At 46.9% G+C, this 18,653-nt stretch overlaps 1 protein-coding gene across 1 annotated transcript; it reads right to left on the bottom strand.

Moving 5' to 3' along the window:
- Positions 1-10,914: 10,914 nt before the first annotated feature.
- On the bottom strand, positions 10,915-16,603 carry LOC144170144 (uncharacterized). The gene is made up of 2 exons (XM_077699747.1): positions 16,327-16,603; positions 10,915-14,395 (listed from the first exon to the last, which is right to left on the bottom strand). The coding sequence occupies exons 1-2, from the start codon at positions 16,339-16,341 to the stop codon at positions 12,482-12,484; spliced, it is 1,929 nt and encodes a 642-aa protein (XP_077555873.1). The 5' UTR covers positions 16,342-16,603; the 3' UTR covers positions 10,915-12,481.
- Positions 16,604-18,653: the final 2,050 nt, after the last annotated feature.

The following is an 18,653-nucleotide window of genomic DNA, read 5'->3' as shown; positions in this document are numbered from 1 at the left end:
AAAGGATTAACAACATGAAAGATTGAAGTTGATTTTATTTCGTTTTGTTGGACGGATAGCGGTATACCTGTGCTGCAATACCACCTCTTTCACGCACTGGTGCCTGTGTCCTGGTAACATTCGGATATCCTGCATCCATGATCATTCAACTTCTTTAGTTTTGGCACCTTCTGTATTGCTTTTCCTAGGATCACATTTCCGAAAAATTCGATACACTTCCTGCGGCCTTCTTTCACGCACTAAAGAATTTCCATTACCTAACCGAATACGGTATCGTGTCAGCATTTTTTGTTTTTCGCATTGAAACTAATTAGATCTCTGATTTCCTTCCTCACGGCTTTGAGGACCCTCAAGATCTGACTATTTTTATTCTAGCGGTATGCGACAATGCTTTCTGTTCGTATAGTGTACACAGTGCGTACTTGTGTTAAGAGTATCCCGCTCGCAGACAGCGCCATCGTTTTTTCCCCATGGGGTTGGGAAATGTCATATTTCTACTTCGGCTTATTAATTCTCACGTGTGCACTCCCATTCCACCAGTAACATTTCCTAATCTTTTGTGCTTGCGTATAAGATGGAAGTTGACGCAGAGAAGAACCTGCGTGTCTGTGTAAATTAGCGCCTTTGTTAAGATGACCCAAAGCACACGAAGGCAGCTTCGGGTTGAATTATTAAAAAAGGTGAGGGCCAGCCCCTGCTTATTTGTTGCGGATGCTTCGTATAGAAAAAGAATTATACCAGGCTATTGCAATCCTTTGCACGCTATTGCGTGCACGTGAAGGCATTGATATAACAATATCCGAAAGCTAAAGAAGCCAACCCCGATAGCCTGCAACACTAAAGACGCAGGAATCCTTTATAGTTTTCTTATTTTTTCCCGAGATTAGTTTTGGCATTGAGAAATAGCGGAATCACTGAGGAAGTGTATTTTGGCAATAGGAGGCAGCGTATTATTGAATGAAGCTTGCTCATTCCTGTCTCGTTGGGGCCCCTAATTTTTAAAGACTGCTGTCATTTTTTCTTCCAGAGTCAAATCTTTGTAGATGTGATTTCAAAGGCGCAGTACTGAGGGGAAAAAAGAAAACAGAAAGGCGAGCGGTGAGTTAGTACATTGCGGGAAGGCTGCGGGGCTGACATTGACTCCAGGGTTGTTTTTTTTTTGTGTGTGTGACGGACTTCTCGGTGAAGGCTGTGGGATGAGACATGATTAAAAGGGCGTACGTAGTCGGCGTCTAATCTTGAAGGGCCAGATGACGGCCAAACACAACACACATAGGCAGAATGCAGCTTCATTGCGCGTCGAGTATTCAAGGATGTTTGTGCTCAGTCCCGTTCTATTTTCGTGCGGGTTTCAAACATAGCAATGACGGAATGCAAGATTCGTGTCTTGCTTCCTCCTCTACAGTTTTTTTTTAAGTTGCTGCCTTTTATGCTTTACCGTAACGCTTGCTTACAAAAAAGAAAGTAAGAAAAATCCCGGGCCATCTCCACTGACGTGAAACCTGGGAAGAGGCGAAGCATGCATTTTATAAGTGTATTCTTGGCGCCTTGGCGTTTTTTTCAACGGAGGTGAAACCGTTTGGGGGTACAGGTATGCCGCTTTGCTGTAAAAAGTCTCTTGTTTCTGAAGTACGAAGCTCTCTAGCGCGAGGAGTAAACGAGTGTCCCGGCGTTCTTTTAGCACGCGTTACGTTCCAGCACGAGGCGTCAATGAGTTTCCCAGTGTTTTAGTACCGTGACTACACGAGACGAACGACGATTACGACGATGACGACGACGACAGAAGACGCCAACAGCCTCAGCCCCTAAGGGTCTTCGCCCCTAAGAAAATCTGACGTCCCGTTATAACGAGCGCTGAAGCGTATTCTTGTGGCGTTGTATCGTTTTTGGAATGATACCCTGCCAAGCACCGCATATGTTTCCGCAGAGTGCATAATGTCTTTTTTATGGATACATATTTATGTTCCACCACCTATTTATGTTGATTTTGGCCAGTCTGCTCGAGATTAATCTAGAATTTTTTTTAATTGAACCACTTATCTGTTGTCTTTTAGGTATTCATAACATCGGATTCATGATTGATGCAGGTTTGGCGTATGCCGGTTTGGTGTCAATGAAAAAAGTGGTCCAAAAATGATGCATCGAAGAACTCAAAATAAGAGCCCAACTGCAAGCAAGAACCGCTGAGCACTGCGACAAAATCGTGCATGTGTTTATGCTCAGGAAATACTCACCACTTGTGTAAAAGAAAACATAGGTAGAACTAAGCTTTGATGATTGTCTACATACCGTAATTGCGAAGAATACTTTTCAATGGGAGAACTAATAGCTATCCACAGGTGAGGACCACTAGATTATTCCAGAAAACAAATCATAAACAATGGACACCAAACAAAATAAATCAAATGAAATAATTCGTTTTGCGCGCGCGCGTGTGTTCGTGTATACGTGTGTGCGTAAGTGGTGGATGGGTTGGTGGGCGGGTGCGTCAGCGTATGCGCGCATGCGTGCGCGTTTATGTGCGTGTGTGCGTGCGCGTCCATGATGCGTGTATGCATGCGCGCTCATGTGCATGTGTGTATGTTCGGGTGTGCGTGTGTGGGTGTGTGTGAATGTGTCTGCTCGTGTGTGCGGTGTTTTATCAGGAACCAGGTGCTTCAGCTCATGTTAACAAAGGCGCAACTGTACACAGCCACGCGGGTTCTTGGACGTGTGAACTTCCACCGCACGCTAATAGCAGATGCTGTTATGACGTATTCGAGCGCAGTTATCTTAGAGTAGTGGCTCTCAAATTAGTGGGGGTCGGCAAGCACACATTTCACCTGTCCGCGAAGCCCTCCCCCGAAACTCTCTCTCTCCCCTCGTATTATTTTCTCCTTCTTGCAAAACCTTGCTGGCAATGAAAAAAAAAAAAAAAAAGTTGCTTCACTGCATGACTTTTCCGCGTTGAGTTCAACGTTACCTTTGTGCACAACACATCAGCATTGCGGAGAAGCCAGACACGAAAAAAGCAGTGTATATGTGCGTGAGTGACCTTTAGCTGCAGGATAAAATTGTTTGAAAATATAGCACGCATCGAAATAAAAATCAGACACAAAAGACGGGCATTGAATAAATATGTGGGGTACCTTACCTGAAAGTGCGAATTGTTTGACCTTCGTACCCAGATCAACCTGTTCATCCTGTGGTCCCACAAGCACTCGTCTTGCGAGCCCGAAAGGGGCCCCCGCCACATTCGTGGTTGAAAACCACTGTGTTAGAATTTCAGAAATCCAGGTGGGCCGGCCTTTCAAACCGGGGTTAGTAGCAAAGGAGGCTCCACATTAAAAAGCTTTTTTTTTTGTTAGTGTGTTTGATAGCACTATATTCAGGATTCAATGGTTCCGACCTTCTCTTTCTCCTCACCCCCTCTCTTTTAGGGGCGAAGCCCCTTAGGGGCTGGGGGTGTTGGCGTCTCCTGTCGTCGTCGTCGTCATAATCGTCGTTCGTCTCATGTAGTCACGGCACTAAAACACAGGGAAACTCGTTTACGCCTCGCACTGGAACGTAACGCGGGCTCAAAAAACTCCGGGACACTCGTTTACGCCTCGCGCTGGAGAGCTTCGCGCTTCAAAGACAAAAGACTTTTACAGCAAAGCTGTACGGCTCTACCCACCAACGGTTTTATCTCCGTTGGAAAAACCGCCAAGGTGCCACGAATACACTTATACACTGCATGCTTCGCCCCTCCCCAGGTTTCACATTAGTGGAGATGGCCCAGGATTTCTCTGCTACACCGTGCTTTCCCTTTTCTGGTTTCTCTAGCGTCAGATTTGGATATTGGCTGGTCAGTTCCGCCTTTCATACGGCCTCTCCTCTCATTTGGCACATCGAAGTTTTCTGTTACGCTTTTGTCCAGCGAGGCTTTGCGTCCAAAGACGTTGCTTCTCGTGGCCTTTTTTCAATTTTCTATTTCGCCTGATCGCCAGCCGTAAGCCTTGCATCTTCACAAGCCTTCATAAAAAAGGGCGCGTAGGCGCAATCTGCCATTAATAGAAGCTGTTTTCTGTTCAGTGGCTGAGGGGAGAACTCGCCGTCCTCACGGCCATAATTTGGTTCCACCAACAGATCTCAGCGCCCTTAAGCGTCGCGTTACATCAACACGAGGAGTGGAACGCCGATAGCACTATAGCACGAGGAGTGGAACGCCGAGTGAAAAGTTTCTCGTTAAATGAATAACAGGCTGCGAAACCTTCCCACATAAGCAGGTGCGGCGACTCGGCTCCGCCGAGTCGCCGCACGTTTGAGCGTTGGAATTAAAGGCTTACGTACCCTCAAAGGAGGGCGGCTATCACTCAACTCCTGCGTTCAGTTTCTTTTATCTGCGGCCTTTTTGCTGATGCACTTTTGCTCGCGTTTGGCGGTTTGCGTGTTGAGAGACGAACGGGTGGGGGAGTTACTCTAGATTAGAGATTCCGCCTCCGTTTCGGAACGCAATTAGCAGGAAAGGAAAGTGTCAGCCCGCCTCGCCTACAAATGTATCGTAGAGGCTGGACTCGCAAGTGCAAGTTGCTGCTGTCGCTTTGACGGTTAGCTAAAGTGCACTTCAACTTTTTCCGAAAATGTTTTACTTGTAGTCGACTCTCCTGCCGGCTTTCCTAGTTATTTTCTTGTTATGCTGGAGACGTTACCCGGGTCTTATTAAATTTTTGAAGGTGTGCGTTTTCATCTCGAATGTGTGAAGTGGAATGGCGCCTCACAGGCGCTCGCGTGGAGAGGCCACGTGGGTTTGGTTCCCACGTAAGCGAGGTTGGCCACTAGGGGGCCGACGCAATCGGACGCTCTCTGTATGGGCTGCGCAATAAATCCTTTTTGGTGGCTGAATATTGCAACGCACCTCGAGAAATTAATCTGGAAGGCAGCAAGATGGTCCAAGGAGAAAACCAAAAGAAGATCATTCGCCTATACGGATGCACAGAAGGGGACCTAATCAAAGACATCCGAGAGAAATATCTTAGAGGAACGAACCAACTCAACAGTCACGATGAAAAGTACCGAGGCGTACCGAACCCCACAATCGACAAACCAATTTCGGAGAGCGAGGTGAGAGCGACCATCCAGGAATTCAAACCGAAATCGGCGCCGGGACCGGGCGGCATCACGAACAAGATAATAAGAAACATAGGCGACGCCTCGATACAAACACTCACCAAATACTTCAATAAAGTTTGGAAGGAGGCCCAACTCCCGAAAGCGTGTAGGACAGCCTTCATAGTAATGGTTCCCAAACGCGAGAAAAAGTCATATCTTAACAGCCTCAGGCCAATATCACTCACATAGCGCCTCGGAAAACACCTAGATCACGCAATCCTTAGCAGGTTCAACAAACACGTGGACTCAAACAGCCTTTACTCTGGCACGATGATTGGTTTCAGAGCAAACCTCTCGACGCAGGACATACTCCTACAACTAAAGCAAGCAATCAGACGGTGAAGGAACATCCACCTAGCCTGGACACGACAGCCCTTTTAGGGTTCGACATCGCCAAAGCATTCGACAGGTTCAACCACGAAGCCATACTAGCTTCCATCGACAAACTCGGACTCAGTGAAGAGACCTTCAAATACGTAGCAAATTTTCTCAAGAACAGAACTGCCAAGCTAAAAATTGCTGAAACCGAATCCAAAGAATTCGACGTGATCAACAGAGGAACACCGAAAAGCTTGGTGTTATCGCCTTTTCTTTTCAACATGCCGATGATCGGGCTCCCAGGGGAACTACTAGTTAAAAAGTAAATGAAATAAATCGAAGAAACGCCAAGAAAACATGAACTCATCACACTCAACATACAGAAAAAAACCCGCCCCGAAAGTGAACACGATTAAAAATATTAGGCATCAGAAAAAAAAAAAACGATTCCAACACCGATTTCAACCGAGGCGGCCAAAGTCGGGGAGGGAAACGTAATCCAGACCATCAGGCTCATATCGAGGGTAACCAGCGAACACCGCGGACTCAAAGAAAGCAATATTATAAGACTCATACAAGCATACATAATATTGCTGCGGACGTAGCAGTTGGACCTGAGCTTTATTTACAAAGCGTGTGAAACATCAGGCAAGGCGGGGTAAACGGAGGCCGGTCAGCAGCGAGCCGGAAACACTTTCTCATCCTTCCTCTTCTATGTGCCAGGGTACACCCTCGATCCGTTTCTACTGTCACATACCTTACATGAGCGATCGGCCACTGGCCAACGTAACAGTAAGACATTACCTTGTGAGCGTTCTGTAGCTAAAACTGTAACAGTATCAAGAATTGCGTATACGACTCCCTTCCTCAAACTGGAAACAGAAGAAAAGACCAAGGTAAACAGCCCCATTAAGAGAGAGTACAAGAGGGTCATAGGAATACCCATCAGCACCCTAAATGAGAGGCTGGAGGCCCCCTGACTTCACAACACGCTGGACGAGATAACAGAAGCACAAAAACTAGCCCAGCCCGAAAGACTCTCAAAGAGCGAAACGGGCAGATACATGCTAGACAAACTAAACATCACAACCAGAACACAGCACGAAGGACCCAAAGGAGAAATGGACACAAGAATCAGAGAAACGCTCATCATATCCAGCATCCCGAGGAGCACGCACCCAACTTACAACCAAGAATGGCCCTCCACAAGAAATATGATAAACTAGAAGGTATCTTATGCCCAGATACGGCACCAAAACAGCGGCCTAAAAGAAAATTCACGATATGTGTAGTCGTGGACAATACAGGATCTATTGTGACAGCTTGCATGGTTCTGACCAATTTCCCGCAGATTGGAGAGGAGGCGGCAATAGCACTTGCCATGGCCACCGCAAAGGCAAAGAGAACAATTAGTGACTCTAAAACAGCAATCTTAAACTCGTGAGGCTACACCTCCCCAACAGCATGCAATATAATTAAAGACATAAAGCGAGACCCCGAAACAAAAACCGCATTGGTATGGCCCCAGCGCACTCCGGAATGCCTGGCAATGAAGTCGCACAGGAGGCTGCTCGAGATCTAGTCTATCGAGAACACATCTCAGGTCTCTGCGCATTCGCAGTAACTTTTCGCCTTCTAGTGTATCGGGAACTACTTGCAAACACATCGCCAGATGAAACAGCGATGAACAAGACCCACTAACCACATATAGAGAAATCTTATACAACTATGGATGCTGCAGGAAAAAGAATCCAGAGGCACACGAGAATCTGAATAGGTACCAGGCCGTTGCCTGACGACAAATACAAAAAGGAACTTTTCCGAACTCACTTTTATGTAGTTACAGTTGAACCTCATTCTAACGAACACTATTACAGCGAATTATCGGCTATAGCGAAATGAATAGGAACTTTGGTTGGCCACGCCTTATTTCAGCGACATTTATTCTTTTTATAACGGAACCGAAACCGCGAGAGCCGCGCTATATCGGGTGTAACGAAGAAATTCTTGGTCAGCGTTTGGCTCAAAATTCCAAAGCTAGCATAAAAAAGCAAAATAGGAAGTTGAAAGACAACACAACCCTTTTTATAATCGTTTAAAAAGTTTCCAAAATTTCGGTCGTCCGTCGCAACTGCGTATTTGACCGGTTCGAAATAAAAAAAAACGCAGGCCTGTTTTGTAAAACGAACTTTGTTCTGCTGTAATTTCGTGTTCTTACGTTTCCGGTCCATTTCGTTTGAGATGCCTCGAGGGGACAGCTAAGGATTGTCTTGCTTAAAGCCTACAACAATGGTTTTTGTATCTAGGATTCTTGCGCAATCCAGATTCCAATTTGTTAAAGCCGATTATAACCTTTATGTTACAACAAATATCGGATATAGCGAACTAATTTGCTGCCCCGATACTACTTCCTTATAACGAGGTTCGACTGTACTACTACCCCGGGTCAATCAGCGTTCTTGGTAAAACCACCACCACAGCCATTATGGGTGGGCGGGATAGTATTTGCGGCAGGAGAGGCGATAATGCTCCATGATGTTTCTGTACGTAAGAACACTATCAGGGGTTGATCTAGCTCCGTGGGAGGCAGTGCTGGCATCACAAGCCCGGGGGGTGAGCGCTCCGGCTGTGGTGTGGGACACTTCACTTCCTGCAATACCCGTGTGGGCTGGGAACCATAACAATTCTACAGGGTCAGTAGGTGGCTTTTGATTAAGAATTTGCTGGGCTTGATGCGAGATCTGACCTCTGGCATGGTTTAGAACGGGCGTTTTCGAACCTGAGAATATGAATCAAGGGGTTGGCCTACGCGTGTGTGCAAATGCTATCGCCGCCTCTCCCGCCACATGAGGGTGACGGGTTCGGATGGTGAGGGCCGCGAGGGAGGGGGGGATAATTGGGGGAGTGAATGACTGCCAAGGCAAAAGCGTCCATGTGACGATACTCCGCTGCATCAACGTATACAGCGTGCCTGGGTCAATCGGGTATTTTGCTGTTAACGCGAGATCTCGTTGCTCCCTTCTTTCGGAACGATATTCGGGGTGCATGTTTCGTGGAAGGGCCGAATAACGTTCTCTCTCGTCCCGGTTTGGATGAGTGATTTTGGCTCGGGCCCTTGTACCGATTTCTAGCGTGAGCGTGAGCCGCTGCATTGCCGTGACTGTGATTGGAATCATGGTCGGAATTACAGCGTCGAAAGCGCTTGTGCGAATACGACGCGGATGTCCTCTGGAACTCTCACACTTCCTTGGACCCTGGCGAAATCGTGAGGAAGCAGTGGTGGGTACAAAAACACTGCTTACTTTTCTTACGGAAGCAGGGCTAGAAGAAGTTCTGTGAACTCTCTGAGCATGTACAATTTGTATATGTGTTAATTTCTCCTCTGACTCCCCTTTCTTTCTGCCCTTTTCTTTTTCTTTCTATTTTTCGCTGTCACCTCACTGTATTCACCCAATCTGGAGTAGCAAGCCCTACCGTTAGTGGGGCTGACCTCTTCAGCTTTCATTAAAGGCGTTCTCTCTCTCTCTCTCTCATGGTCGGAATCGAACCTCGGTTCCTCGGATTATGAAACCGGCGCCTGTCCGATTAAGCTATCATCGCATTCCGGGCGTACAGCCTTTCCTTTGTGTTCGTAGCGCGGGCGTTGGCTTTGGACTTAGCCGTGGGATCTAGCGCGTCTTAATGCGGTTCACTTTTGAATAGCGATGTAAGTTTTCGTGAAATTTTTAAGGGCGTGAACATAAAAGGTTTTCTTTGTTTTTTTTTTCAGAAAAATATAAAAAATTACAAAAAAAAAAGACTTAAGGCGGAATCCTTAGCTGCCTCATCAAACGCGATACGTGACCGTAGTTGCTTGCGACTACACGATGAAACCAAACTACGGCCGCTGTAAAAAGAAAATAAGTCAGTCAAATATACATAGCAAATTATTTGGGTTCGAATGGGATTTGAATCTTGGTCACCAAGAGCCGCAGCCTTGTGCGATAACTGCAGCACTAACCATGTGCCGTGGTGGAATGGAACGAGAATCATCCGGACGCGTGCCGCATGACAGGGGAAAGTGACGGCACCGCAAACATGATGCAGCAGTGAAAAAGTCTTCGATAGTCGCTGGCTTTCAGTGAAACCTCCAAATCACTTAAAATGCCTAAGTGGCCGATGAATTTCTTCGTTCGCACTGAAAATAATATGATTGTTTCATGCTGCATCACAAAAGTCCCAGCAGAGTTTCCGTTGTCAAATTCTGCGCACGATTTCGCGTGAAATTATTGATTTCAGAAAGCGTTTCCTTCACTGCAGACTGGTCGCATCACAACGAATATCCCCGGAGAAGCTGTTTGTCTTTTTCAACGTTACCCTGGCTAAATAAAAGAAAAAAGAACCCAGTTTTTTTCCCTAATGCTTTTCGTGTGTGTTTTTTTTTAACCGCTCACATGTGAAAGCCTGAACACGAAACGATCCTGTCCTGCCAGTCATGGAGAACTTTCAGCGGCAAGTTCGGAAATAAATGTAACGTGCAACAGCCAGGTCTCCGAAGATGGGAGAGGGGCCGCCAGCTCTGCTGCTTCTCCAGCCTTGCGCTACCAGTGCAAGCTGCGTGAATTTTTCTTTATTAGAAGATTAGAAGCACAGGTTTGAACAATAACATTAATTTGACAGTACTCAGAATTGAAACCACAGACCACCAATTCCAGATATGCAAACGTAGCCACTGATTTATATTGTGTCAGCATGTCTGCGGGGTTTTAGGTTGAAGTTTTATGGGGTATTATGAATGCCAAGAGTTGGGAATATGGAACGTACATTTTCACTCATCTGGAAGCAGGCAGTTATTGCGGGAGGGCCTTGTGGTGTCGAGAAAGTGCACAACAACCCCAACCGCATGGCACATAACTATGGTCAGGAAACTAAGGATGGATGCAACAATCCGCCGATCTAGAGGGCCATCTTGTGTCATGAAAGAAAACTTTTTAACTGCAGTTATCCACATGCTTACACATGGAGCCATACAGGAGGGATCGGCCATTTTTCTCGCGTCCTAGCTTTCTTGCTAGCTTGCTTTCTTGCTCGATCGGGAAGCCAAGTGTAGTATTTCCCGCACTTCACCACTTTTACAGTGAAAGATGGACTAGAGTACCTAATACTGAATGACAGTTACGCCAGGCACTAGAGTAGAAACGTAATACGTCGGTAAGTATGTACGAGTCATGAAATCTCTCCCCTAAAAATTTGCCCACTGGTTAGGTTTAATCTGCGGCTGAGTTCAAAAAGCATTAAATGTTGTTAAGAAGTGATGCTGCGGCAGATGTCTTTTGTGCGTATCTATTATGCCACTAGCATGTTCGTTTTTTAAGGGGGATGATTTCACTTCAAAGGCAAAATTCTCCTTGTCACGACGCACACACACACATATACCATGGTCTGGGATAGATGGTATTTAGTACAGTGCTTATACACACAGAACTCTACTACATGCCATGCCAAGCATACCACCCTAACCCTACTACTACTACTACTACTACTACTACTACTACTACTACTACTACTACTACTACTACTACTACTACTACTACTACTACTACTACTACTACTACTACGATTGCTGCTGCTGCTGGTGCCGTTGCTGCTTCTACTACTACTATTACTACCACTCTACCACAACTACTACTCCACTACACTGCTCTACTACTACTTTACACGTAACCATGCCAAGTATACCATACCATGATGCCATACCATACCATGCTGAAGTATACCATGCTGCCTGTAATTTCCGCCCCTAGTCGGGCACCCTGTACCAGAGTGTCAGCGAACCCCATCCCTTGCCTCAAACCCTCACCCAACCTACGAGCGTAGGTTGGCCAGCTGGCCAGCTCCGACATCTCAACGCATCCTAGCCTGCTGAACAGGACTCAGGCAGCCAGCGCGTACCAGGGCTTCCCGGACTACATGGGACCCAACGCAGGACGGGCGCCTAACCATCAGCGCCTGAAGCTCGTTTTGTGATTGTAAAATTTATTATACATAGGATGGCCAAGGCCTGTTGCGGTGGGAGTAGGAAGGGGGAAGTGGGTTACATATGTCGCACAACAGAAGCTTGATACGCAAAGCTTGTTTTAACAAAAGTTCACTCACTCACTCACTCACTCACTCACTCACTCACTCACTCACTCACTCACTCACTCACTCACTCACTCACTCACTCACTCACTCACTCACTCACTCACTCACTCACTCACTCACTCACTCACTCACTCACTCACTCACTCACTCACTCACTCAAGGTTCGAGAAGCTGCGTGTGACAGCGCATCTTCAGAAAATTTCAGCGCCATCTCCACTCTACATCAGCATGCATCGAATGCATCGAACGTTCACACCAGCATGAACAAAGCAAATCCGGGGCCACGGCACTCGAGCACGGCTGTTTTCCTAAACATCGGAAACAAGCTGAATAAACCTTGCAAGCCCAAGGATACCATCCGCAGTATTTCTCATAAGCCACTAAGTGCAAATCCAAATAGGCCATGCACTGCAAATTGTCCCCGCCCCGGTGGCGATCGAAGGGACAGATCTCTTGCTGTAGGTAGATTTTACAAAACTCTATGAGATTCTTACCGCACCACTTTTTCATGAAGGAACCGAACTGCCCGCCTGTTCGTGGCTGCTCTTTAAATACAGCATGATTGAGGAGCAATGAAGCAAGTAGTTTGAAATCCACCCGCGTAATTCGAAATTCCTGAGTGATTACAGTGTTGTTTCCCGCTCAGAAGGAGTCGAGTTATTTATGACTAACCTGAATCCACGCTAAGAAGATTGATTGAATAAATCTTTATGTTTGCACTCAAATTTTTGACACTGCGGCAGTTGGCTGTCATATTGGCTAACATTTCGGCACTGCTACTTCATGCAGCAAACAATGTTGCAGTTTTTCGGCGCTTATGAATTGTCAATTAATCAGCGTTAAAAAGAAAGAACCACCCGTAACAACTTGACGAGCCGTCGCGCTCATCATGAACGTCCAAAAATCTTCGTTATTTGTTTTGTGGAAGATCATTCATCGATATTTTTACACCGTGGCGCTTGTCACTTCCAGTACTGTACGGCACTTCACTGACACTCGCAACATCCGTGCTGGCCGAGGCGTTGGAATTCGTGGATGATCGCATTTGCTTGTCCCTTTTTTTCCCCGACCTTAGTGCCGCCACGTAGTACTTGTAGTCCTGGAAGCCGAAGAAGAGGTAGACGCCTTGTAGACCATTGAGAACGCTCGTTAGGACCTGGATCACAGGGGAGTTGACGTAGTTGAGCAGACCCAGAAACCACGATGCACCCATGATCAGGGCGAGCTTGAAGAATAAGGCCATGTCAGAAGGTTGATTGCCGCTCTTGGATCCCTTGCCTTTTCTGAGGTCCTTGGTTCTTCTCACGTAGATTATGATGTGAACGTACAAGCCCATGTCTACCGCAAGAAGCACTCCCATTGGAACCAAGAAGAACGCGATGTAAGGTCGGTACTTGCCGAAGAAGCAGTAATACTGGCCGTACGCTGGAGAGTACGAAGACCAGGGCGTCACCCAGTTCAGAACGCAGCACACGGCAATTAGAAGAAGAGGGACACCCCAGGCCACGGCTCCGTAAGTGACGAGCGTCTTGTCGCTCCTGACAGCTACGCGCATGGATGAAATGTTCCTCCACATGTCGAATGAAAGCACTGTCGTCCAGGCGAACGTGGCGACAAACCCGAAGTGCTGGAACACTGACGACACCACACAGACGTCATCGGACACGTCAAGATAGCTGGCCAGGATGTAAACGAGTTGAGTGAAGAACAGCGTGCCCGACAGGCAGAGGTTGCAACGAGACGCGAAGCTGCGCGCCGCCCCGAAGATGGCGTACGTGACGCCTTTCATCAGCAGGAAGAAGAGTGACAATCCAATGCAGACCATGATCAGGTAATGCTGATAGGTGTAGGTGTAAGAGTCGTCATCGGTAGCCTTGCTGTTCGGCGCGTTTCCTTTGTACCGAAGCGTCGTGTCATTGATGTAGCACTTTTCGTCGAACCAGGCAGCGCATCCCGTGCCGTTAACCGTAATATTTTTAACACTTTGATACGTAAATGCATTTTCCTTCGTCTTGAGGTGTGTAGACTGATTGGTATTTTGTTCTGTGACATTTTCGCAAGAGAGCGACGTCAAGTTACCCTGGTTGCAAATTGCGCAGTATACGTTTTTGTACACCCTATCGGTGCGATCTTCGCGAACTGGTTCCAGGTAAAGCTGGCACATACTTCCTATTTTTTTCGAGGCGTTGCCACTCAAGTCGCATGTGTCAATGAAGTTGTTAGTTCGATTGCAATAACGCAAGTTCCTTCTTAAAGATTCATCCTGCAGTTCAAAGTAGGTTTCGTTGTTCCCGGTTGTAGCAACGATCCAAAAGGTCCAGCTGTCGCTGTCGTAGTTACAGAGTGCGCAGAATGCGTTTGAATAGACGTATCCAGTTGCGCCCGTTACCGGTATCCTGTGAAAAGTCTCGTTTTTGACGTCACTGTCTTCACAGCCTCCCTTGATGTCGTCTTCTGGCCATGAGCTATTACAGCGGGTTACCATCATTACGTTGTGGACAGCACCGCCGTAGTCAGCTATGGGCATGCACGACACGTTCTTTCGGTGAGTAGAGCCCGTTGCTTCGGTGGCATTGAAACAGCAATCTCCGTACGAAGTGCAGGTGGAGTCGGTTGAACATATGTTCTCGTCGGTCACCCTTGGCGTTTCTTGCAGCTGAGAACTGCAGTGAAGCAATGATTGGAGTGTCTCATTGTTGCTTTCTGGCGCTACTTGGCGAGTTGTGATGTTGGCACCGCTGTCTACGTTGGCTGGCGAAACTGCTCCATGAGGAATGGCTTCGACGACCAACAGAAAGATGGCGACCGCCAGATGCATGTTTGCCTGTAAAGGTGCATAGAAGACACCCAGAAATAAAACTGAGGTGCCACGTGTACAGTTTTAAGCTGTCTAAGTTTTAAAGGGGTTAAGTTTTAAAATAAAGTTAGGGGGGGCTAAGATTTAGAAGCGATAGCTTCTCTTGGAGTCCAAAATTCAGGGGCCGGTTTCGGAAATCACTTTTGTAGCATCGCAGGGGTAATGCCCTGGCAACTATGTGTGGAAGCTGCAGGAAATCAGCTTGGTAAATCTTGTCGATCGTCCACCAGTTTTTCAATATATCTGTGCCTGTATTGATCCCTTGGATATTTCGAATTAAAACGGTTTCAGCGTTTTTGACATCTTTTCTGAAAGCTATATCAAAAGCTATAACATGTGTGAAATGTCAATCTGTTACTTGTACGCACTTACCGTTGCGAACTCTTTGGCAATTAGTAAGCTTCGTATTAAGCCTACAATTTCCAGCTTTCGCGGCACTAGGAGCTAGAACTATAAGCATTCTTTGCGGAATAGATAACCCGCACGAAAACGCACCAGCAAATAATCGGCGCGGCGGAGTGCTTTTGATGCAAGCTTTTCTACCGAAGTACACGTCTATTGCCGGGTTCCCGTCACTGCTGCGTAGTCATTGATGGGCGTGAGAGGCGCGTGCCGACGCATTTCAATATCCTGTTCACGTGTCCTTGAGGTCAAAGATTCGAAGCGCTGGTGCTCCAAGTAATTTTTTTTATGTTCGTATTGACGAATGTGACTGATTCATATTTGAAACTCTAGTCACTAACTAGAAACCTGAGCTCATGTCGAAAAAACAAAATCGTTAATTGAAATTAATTAAGCGAGTCATTAATAGCCATCGGGGTGGCTACTTCCCTTTCTGGTGTCCACCAAGGCTCACATGGAGTCTCGGTAGTTCGACCGTAGTTAATGGAATTTCAGCACTTACGTTAACAAAAATTGCAAGTCATATTAAGGTCCGATGCTGTGGGTTTATACCCGGTCCATTCATTGTTTAACTGTATTAACGGGAGGTAACTATACTCAGAGGAAACACTCATTAATAAATATACTGGTGAATGAACAAATGAATAACACTATAAAGTACCTTAAAAATTAAATGCGATAGAAGGAACCTTTTTCATCAACTGCAGTGCAGATGGCAACCACACTAACCCCAACACATTAACACGTATGTAGGGGCTCTGGCTCCGAATGTTCAAGTTGAGGGTCAGAGGATAACATGCAGAAGCGGTTAATAAAGGTAATGTTTGCTCCATAAACAGAATATTGCAATCACGAATACTTTAAGAAAAGCAGACCCCATTCGCTTCCGTGAGGGCTTCCCTGACATGAGCTTTAAAATATGACAAAAAAAAGACATATATATATATATATATATATATATATATATATATATATATATATAGATATATATATATATATATATATATATATATATATATATATATATATAGAGAGAGAGAGAGAGAGAGAAAATAACGAAAAACAAAACAAAAGTACGTGCTCTGCAAAGGTCAACCCTCTTGAAATTGTTTGCATTGCGGGCAAAGCAGCTTTCACATTTCGCCAATATATTTTACTTCGTCATGTAGGGGAGCTTGCTGGAACATTTTGCCGGCAGTTGAAGTTGTCAAATGGCTAGCTGAACTAATACACGGCTGTCAGCGACATGATGTATTATTTCAGCTATCGTTGAACGCCTTCTCATCACTTCCCCTTGCGCTTTAAATCTGTTTATTCAAGCGCACGCATAGTACCGAATGGTTACTTAGCGACCATTTAGCGAGTCATCATTGAGTTATTGAGATAAAGAAGAAAAGTGGTATCAGCTGTCTTCGGTTCGCATTCGAATGAAGGTCAGCAAGACATCGTTCTAGCCAGGCTCCATAAAAAGCGCCGTAATTCACGAGTATACTCACGGCTCGAAGGCACATGCTTCAGCGGTATCTTCTGTGCGATGTGTCAATAGCTCGCGCCCGTGAAGTGGCCGTCGTTGTTATGCCGGTCATCATGTGTCTTGGCGTTGGCGCGCACGCAACCGGCTACTCTGTGTCTACGCGGAACAGGCGTCACGTTCGAGCGCCGGCTTTCGCTTACAAGAGAGAGCGGGTTGCGAGGAAGTCGGTAGGATGAAACAGCGGCGGTGTTCTGCTAGGTCCGTGTTTGCACGTTCCAGCGTTGCGTCGACCAAGCTGTGGGGGGCGGCGCTCCAGAGGTCGGCTGGCCACGACTCGTGGGGACCTTACGGCTCGTGTATCAGACCGGTTCGAAGCGCGCGAAGGTCGCCGGAAGCCCCGTCCACGTGCGCCTCTTTTGGTTTTGGTTCTGCCGGAGTAACTGTCCAAAACGCTAATCGTTAGACAGGGCGTCCGTGAAAGCAGTGACTGGAGTATCCATGTAAATTAGCCGCGTTGAATTTACGTAAACGTGTGAGATCCTATTGTATTTAAGGTTTTTTCACTGGCGTTTTAGCATCACGTGCAGCTTTCCGGCTTATCGCAATTCTTTCAGGAGTGGTTACTCTGGAATGATTCAGTGTAATGAAACGTAAATTCACACATCTAATGATGAGGGCAAAAGGTAGCTTTCGGCGCAGTTTCGAGTTTAGCACGTGGCACTACCAGGCAAACTATCATATTGAAATGTAAGGCCAGTATGGGCAGTAGCTTTTGACAGCGAATGACACAAAGAGTGTTTGAAGTTCTGCCAATATTTTTACAGTGTCTATATCGCTGCTTACTCCTTGCTCTATGCAAAATATCACTTTCCTGAAATGGTTTAACTCTGTCCCTAAGCGGTCGGAATTTCAAGCCAGAAAGCTGGGGCGATGAAAATTGCTCTCTGCAAGGCTTTCCAGCTTCGTGTCCATGTTGAGTTTACACGAACGCGTAAAATAGGTGGGTAATGCAGCATTCGCATTGTTTTAGATAGTTGTTCGTCAATTTTTTTTTTCCTTTTTTTAAACAGCGAAGCTGTTGAGCAAATTGTAATTTTTCGTGTGCGCAGTTAAAACTACCATGAAATTGCCGATCGCGCGCGAGCGAGCACGCACGCGTGAGCGCAGGCCTCGCGGCGACCGCCCGGCAGTTAACAAAACGTAGGGTTCGTGTGTGCGTGCCCCACGACGGCCGTTCAGCGTCACCTGTACACTTTAGTCAAGCCAAGCCACTTGGGGAGATTGGCCAAGATTGCGGCGATGGCACGGCATGATGATGATGAATAAACTTTATTTGAGTCGAGGTGCTGATGTTAGGGCACCCGCCCGGTGGGAGGCTTCCTTAGTCCGGGATGCCTTGGGCTATGCTGGCCATCCGTGCCCTCTCCACCAATCGTCGCTGGTGTGGAAGGTCGGAGCTGGTCAGCAGCTCCACCCACTGCTCATAGGTAAAGTTGGGGTTAGGGGTGAGGGAAGGGGATTGCTGGCACTCCCATACAATGTGGTACAAGGTGCCTGGTTGGGGGCAGGATTTGCATGTGGCAGGGTATAGGGTGGGATACATGGCATGTAGCAGGGTGTTACGTGGGTAGGAGTTAGTCTGTAGTCGCCGGAAGGTAGTAGCTTCATCACGAGAGAGGTTCGGGTGGGGGAATGGGTATTTGCGACGCTCGTTCCTGTAGTGGGCGAGTATTTCGGCGTATGTTTGCAGCGGGGTGGGCTGCAACAGTTCGTGGCCCTCGTGGGAAACGGCCCGGTGTGAATGAGCGCGGGCAGCGGCGTGTGCCGCTTCGTTACCCCCGAGGGATTCGTGACCTGGAGTTCAAATTATTTGCAGTTCTGGGAGTGGTTTCGCTTGTTGTAGAATTTTGAAGGTGGGTTGTGATATACGTCCTTTTAGGTAGTTCCTGCAAGCGGCTTGGCAGTCAGTAAGAATGGTTAAAAAGCCTTGGCCTGTTGTGGCGGCAAGGGCAATGGCAACCTCTTCAGCTGTTTTGGTGGAGTTGGTGAAAACAGTCACTGCAGCGAGCTCAGCTCCTCTGGAACTGACCACGCTGGCGGCTTCTTCAGATTTGTAGGGGTATGGCGATGCATCCGTATATCGGGTGCATGGGAGGTGGTATTGGTTATAAATGGTGTGGGATCTTGCTGCTCGGCGTGCTTTGTTGTAGGTGGGGTGCATATTTCGTGGGATCGGAGCAACGCGAATGTTTTGTCGTATAGCCCGGGGGATGCGAATTTTCTGGTCGTGGTTGGGAGGTATACAATATTGAAGCTTCAAGAGCGTTGCCCTACCCGTTGGAGTTAGTT

Source organism: Haemaphysalis longicornis, unplaced genomic scaffold, assembly GCF_048455015.1.
Source record: "Haemaphysalis longicornis isolate Haplotype H1 unplaced genomic scaffold, Haemaphysalis longicornis Haplotype H1 scaffold_2, whole genome shotgun sequence".
Lineage (NCBI taxonomy): Eukaryota > Metazoa > Arthropoda > Arachnida > Ixodida > Ixodidae > Haemaphysalis > Haemaphysalis longicornis.
This window is presented reverse-complemented; position numbering and strand designations above follow the sequence as displayed.